We start from the raw sequence: 5,992 nt of genomic DNA, 5'->3' as shown, positions 1-5,992 counted from the left end.
GAAGTTATCGACCTCAGAACTGTGTGGATGATAGCCACATCCTCCACTTTTTACCCATTAAGTTTCATCTCATTGCCAATGGATATTGTTCTCTGAAAATATAATCAGTCACAGATTTTCCAAACTGTCTACGGGGGAGTCTCAAAAATCTACAAGTAGCTTTTGTAGATATGCATGTTTCACCCTCGTGCTCCCTTGCTACTTTTTCATCGAATCCCAAATCTATTTTGACGTATCCTTCGTGAGAATAACTTCCAAAATCGACCGACCGATCGCTTGGAATAAATAGTTCTTAATTTTGAGATCTCTTTAAACAGATGAGTACATGAAAGTGGTCAACAATCCACTACCTACAAATTAGACAACTAACACACAAATAAGAAAGTGGCTACTAAAACCAATTATATAAATAACAACACGATAGACTTAGTCAACAGAACTTATTAAACAACCTACCCCTAAAAATTTGACACTGTCCAACTTAACACTTTAGCAAGGGTAAATTACATTAAAGATATACAATTAAAGATTTTTGCAATTAAAACTGGGTAACTTGTGCATTGACATTGGGAGTTAACTTACACATTGATTTCCGTTGTTTAACGGGTGGACTTAACATTTTCATATATAAAGATGTGGACCCATTACTCAACACCATAAAAAAGAAAAACAAAATCCGATCTAAAACAACAGAAATTGAAGATCATCTAAGAACAATGGGCAAGTTGGTGAATGTTTCCGTTGTATTTTTCTTTCTTCTTCTGGTATCTACACTTACCTCGGCCGGTAATATATAGTTTTATTTTTCTTTCTTCTTTCATTACAAGTGTTATTGAATTTTTTGCTTTGAAAGACATCAGATGGATTGAGATTGATCATAAAGCCATGAGATACATAATAGATTAAAATTTTGATTTTGTGATTGTAATCAGGTAGACAAGTAGGAATTGGTGAGTACTCAGAAGCCCCAAGTAATAGAGATGATAATTTAACAGTGAGTATGTACTGCCTCCGGGAATGCAGACATATTAATTGTTTTGAAGCCTGTAACGCCCGGGGGTACAATTTCGGTTCATGCCTCACAGAAATGTGTTGTTGTTATCATCAGACCTAGAGATATTAGTCCATATATTATCAAGTTCTTGGATTGTTATGATTTATTCTTATCTAATAAATTCCGTTACATTTCTGAAATAATTTGATTATTAATAGTTTTTAGTATATTGATCAATTCATCAGGCAAGTTGCCAATGTCTAAATGGGTTTCGCCAGGACCCAACTTCATCTTTGATAAGTAATCTGTCGCTTGATTAGCATCTCCATAGATATGAGCCACTCGTAAGTTGTTGAACCGCTCTCGTAATCTGTTGACTTTCGTCCATAGTCTTTTTGCTTTCCACGGTATGATATGGTCTGACTTAGTGAGCAAAGTGGTGATATTCATCGAGTCCAGGCCAATATCAATATGAGTCGTGCCTAGGTTGGCTGCCATTCGTAACCCCAACTCCACACTTTGTAGCTCGTGGACGAAGATAATTTGGAACTCTACTTGTGGTATGGCTGCTCCTAAAATATTACGTATAATATTAATTTTCTTTCTATACTCAAATGGCCTCTTTATCTTGGTTTCCTTCGTCGATCTTCATCTGTTAGTCTTCTTAATTTTTCTAAATCCATCACAAGAATTAGGAATATCAAATAACATGAAATTGATCCCTATATGTTGATGTTACTAAACACTTGTTCACTCTATTGGCCGGGGGAGTCTATCCTATATCGAACTCTAAGTAGTAATATTGTCTAATTAGATGCATGCAAAATGGTATTACACAAAATTAAGCTAATAATTATCATTTTAAATACAAAGTTAGATTAAGTCACCACTGACAGAAGAGTAAGGAGTCATCCTAACTCAGAAGTTCATAAAGTTATTACATCACACTTATATATATATAGATAGATGGTATTCAATGAGAGACTGATGGAAGCCTCTGGTTGGACAGAAAATGTGAGATCAGTAAGAGAGCGCGCTGTGGTGCAAAGACAGGGACTTCATGCCCTGCTCCTCTCACTGTTGCAAAATATACACCTGCATACTCAATTGTCCAGCCTCCCACCTGAAAAATAAAAAATGATATGGTAAACTGAATTCTTATTTATACGAAACTAAAAGGAAAAAATAGTAAAAGAAAATTGATGGTTATTACCTCCTTGCCGTTGAACCATGGTGCCCAATCTTTAGTCACGTTTAATTTGAGCTTTTGGAACGCATATCGGGTTGAGGTTGCCGGAACTACTGCATCAGTATCCCCACTGTTTAAAAACAAAGTGATTATAAATACATCGTTAATCTTTTCGTTCCTTTGATTCAAAATATTGGTAATAGAAAGAAATTACTTACAATAAGACCTTTCAGTTTTATATATCGATTGACACCTGATCTTTTGTTCTTACTCTTGATCACCTCAGCCAACTGTGGAACGTAATGTCCTAAGCATAAAAAATAAGAAGAATTCATGAATAAGTTATCAAGTCGTATTAATAATATAAAAATAGTTAACTATATAGTTTTATACCTGCATAGCTTTCTCCCGCTAAATAGAAATCATGTGATTTGTATTGAGGATATCTCATAAACCAGTTCACAAGAAATGCATACGAATCGTTTGCTAACAAATAGCAACACAAAAATAAATTAGCAAGTAAACTATATAATACTACTAATAAAATGATGTATTATGTTTTTCTTGTTTCATTTTGATATCAAAAAAAATAAAAGCTAGGTTTTTAGTACAAGAGAACAAGACTTACCAACGATATCATCTCCATAGATATTACCGTCAGTGGCGTTGGAATAAGAAAACCCAGTCGAGACAGGAGAATCCAAGAACAACAAGTTGGCCACTGATGAAAAGAAAAAAGTTAAAACCAAATTCACAATTCTAAAAAAACAAGAATTTTCTATCAAATTTCACCTTTGTTCCAAGCGTGATTGTTCAAGTGGAGGTGACGAGAGTCTCTTGAGACGCGAAAAGGACCAAGTTCTTGTAGAGCCCCAATACCAACCGAAGAGCAACCAGGACCTGCATTCATACAAACAATTTGTAAAATTGGCTATCAACCCACCATACACAGATAGATAGAAGAGTGAGAGAGATGATATAAGAGTGTAATATACCCCCATTTAACCAGAGTATAAGGGGTTTTGCAGCTGGGTCTACTTCAGCTTCGATGAACCAGTAGAAAAACGATTTCTCGACATTTTTAACTTGGATACGAATGTAGCCCGAGTAATGGTTAAAAGAAACCTGTGGTTGACCAGGCAAGCGGACCACCTTATCAGAATTTTGATGCTGTTTAGATGCTCCTTTACTAACAATTCCATAGCTAAGTAGCACTAGTATGAGAACATAGAATCCGAAGGATGCCATTAGAGAGACAGTATGAAAGTTTAGATGAGAGATAAAGAGAAAGAGAGTTGTTGTTGATTTGACAAAGCACTGAAGTTCATATTTATAGACGAGAGGCTAGTTAACATTTCCTAACTAACTTCATTGCAACCTATGTTATTAGCACCATTCTTTAGTGTAGAGTCAACCATGAGTCTTTAGTTTTCATGGCGCCATACTCTTTCAATACAACATGGAGACATGTTTCCCCCACCAATATTCCTGCTTGGGGCTTCCTATGAGTACTGACCCATTCCTACTTCGGGCCCCAAATCACATAAACATTGAGGCCCACATCAGGCCCAAATCTTGGTTGGGGCTTTCAATCTATGTATTTTATATCCTTCATACAAGTAGGCCATAAAATCCATTTGGGACATCAAATAATAGCCATAAAATGTTACATGAGTTACCCTCTTTAAGTATTTTCATTTATTTATTTTTTCGAAATGGCAAAATTTGTATTGGTAGGAATAATGAGCCAAAATTACTTTTTGTGTGCTACAAGGCAACATGACTAGTTACAAAAGTACATTAAAGAAAGTAAGTATTTTAATGGATGCACCCACTAGCTGAACTTAATTAATCATTATCAACTTCTTAGAAGTAATATGTTCCCAAAATAGACTCTGAAATACAAAAATTAATTGGACAACGACAAGGGGCATTTTGCAAATTCAACAATCTACTTTTTGGATAGGATGTAACAAGCTAGCTCTCAATTGATAGGTACTAGGTATTTTAAAAGAAATTGATAAGTACTATGTTAAATTTTCTTGTGACTATTTTTTGCTTCTACAATATATGCATATTCCATAAATTTAATTGAGTAGTTCTAGTTTTCATTACCAAGTACCAACTCTAAATAAAGAACAATAATTACATGGATGTGACTAATAACATTTGACAAGGCAATTGTTCATCCTAGGTACTATCTAGGGTTCTCAAATGCACTACAAAGGTGTGTATAAATGTGCATTTAATGGATGATGTTGGTGTAGTGGAATGTGACTTTCGTTTAATTGGAAGTCTATAATTGTTTCTGGGATTGAAATTCAGACATGTGAGAGTTTCTGAATGTTTCGGGTATTCAAATTCAGACATTTGATAGTTTATAAAATGTCTGAATTTGAATCCCCGAGTGTCATACATAAACGAATCGAGTTACCACTTATAAAAAGTAAATAAAATAAAAGAGGGACATAAATAAACAAAAAAAAAATACTAGGATTCCTGTACAAATGTTGAGCACTAATATTGTGGCAAAGTCATGACCTCGTACTTGGCCTAAATCGACGGCTGCTTTTTACATTGCCGAGAGAGCAAAGTAAACCCGATGAAGCCACAACATCCACTATTGGATATGCAAGTATCAATTCATCCTGCCTAGTCAGATCTAGAGTAAGGACTAACAACAATTAAGTCACCTTTAAAATGGTGATACCTGGCGCTAAAGCGCTTCTCAAAGACCTTAAAATCTTCTCGGCAAACTGAAGAAGGGAGCTTCAAGTAGCATGGGTAAAAGGTGCTTTATAGTTCACAACAAAGGAGATGTCTAGCCTAACAAAGGAGCTTCAATTCAAGCGCCTCTCATCTTGATGGCTCTAGCGAGGGTCTCCCGTCCTATATTTTGTCAATTTATTGACTTTTTGGCTTAGGTAAAGCTGGCCAATGTATAGTTCAGTAACGGTCACTATCTTTATCTTCATCACCATCATTATCATTTAGTTTCAAGTGTTTAAGAGTTACATGATTTGGAATTTAGTGAACACCAATATGATATAAAAGTGAGAGGAAATCACAGAGAGCTCAGGGATAAGCGGTGAGAGAAAAGATTAGGTAAAAGAAATTCTTAAAAATCCGAATAACAAAAATTCTTAAAATAAATATTGTAGATTGGTTAAGGTTAAGGTAAATTAGAAATGTCGGTAATGAAGATTAATAAGATGTTAATTAGATAAAGAATACTGAATGCTTGGCAAACATAAATATTGGCAGAATGTCAGGAGGCCAAAGTGGGTAGTAAAAGAAAGTGTCATCTCTGCCTAATGGAAAAGTGGACGGAAAAATGATTTAATTATGAATAGGATTCGTTTTGGAATTTGGTCATCGTCAAGTAACCATTATGACGAGTTGGTCATTTTAGGGGGCAAAATGTAAGTAATATATATTTTATCTTGTATTATGAATATTATCAATTTTGTACTTTATTTTATTGCCTGATTAGGTAAAGAATAAGACGCGCACATATTAATCTTGTCCGCAAGTCATAATTTATAATTCCAAGGTAGGAGTAAAGAGTTACAAACACATCTCCTCTGTTTTCGTTGTAACCATGATTCTTTATACATTCTCAAAAGGTATTTCTTTTTTCACGTACCGCAGGTTTGTGTTATACACGCGGCAATAATTAAATCGATGTGTACTTTGAAAATCTTAGGTGTGGAAAATTTCTCATTCTTGTCTAACAAATACTGTTACGAGTATAATTCTCAATTATCACAATCCATTCTTGTGCATTTTGGTTAGGTGAGTCTGTATAA

The 5,992-nt window shown here is 34.7% G+C and overlaps 1 protein-coding gene across 1 annotated transcript; it reads right to left on the bottom strand.

The window, feature by feature from the left end:
• Positions 1-1,826: 1,826 nt before the first annotated feature.
• On the bottom strand, positions 1,827-3,496 carry LOC147563916 (serine carboxypeptidase-like 34). The gene is made up of 7 exons (XM_086665290.1): positions 3,179-3,496; positions 2,976-3,083; positions 2,812-2,904; positions 2,577-2,669; positions 2,402-2,490; positions 2,208-2,313; positions 1,827-2,117 (listed from the first exon to the last, which is right to left on the bottom strand). The coding sequence occupies exons 1-6, from the start codon at positions 3,429-3,431 to the stop codon at positions 2,302-2,304; spliced, it is 648 nt and encodes a 215-aa protein (XP_086521416.1). The 5' UTR covers positions 3,432-3,496; the 3' UTR covers positions 1,827-2,117; positions 2,208-2,301.
• Between the last annotated feature and the right edge of the window lie 2,496 nt (positions 3,497-5,992).

The sequence above is a fragment of the Eschscholzia californica genome, unplaced genomic scaffold, assembly GCF_041429995.1.
Source record: "Eschscholzia californica isolate CP2 unplaced genomic scaffold, dmEscCali1.0.p SCAF_1, whole genome shotgun sequence".
Taxonomy (NCBI): domain Eukaryota; kingdom Viridiplantae; phylum Streptophyta; class Magnoliopsida; order Ranunculales; family Papaveraceae; genus Eschscholzia; species Eschscholzia californica.
This window is presented reverse-complemented; position numbering and strand designations above follow the sequence as displayed.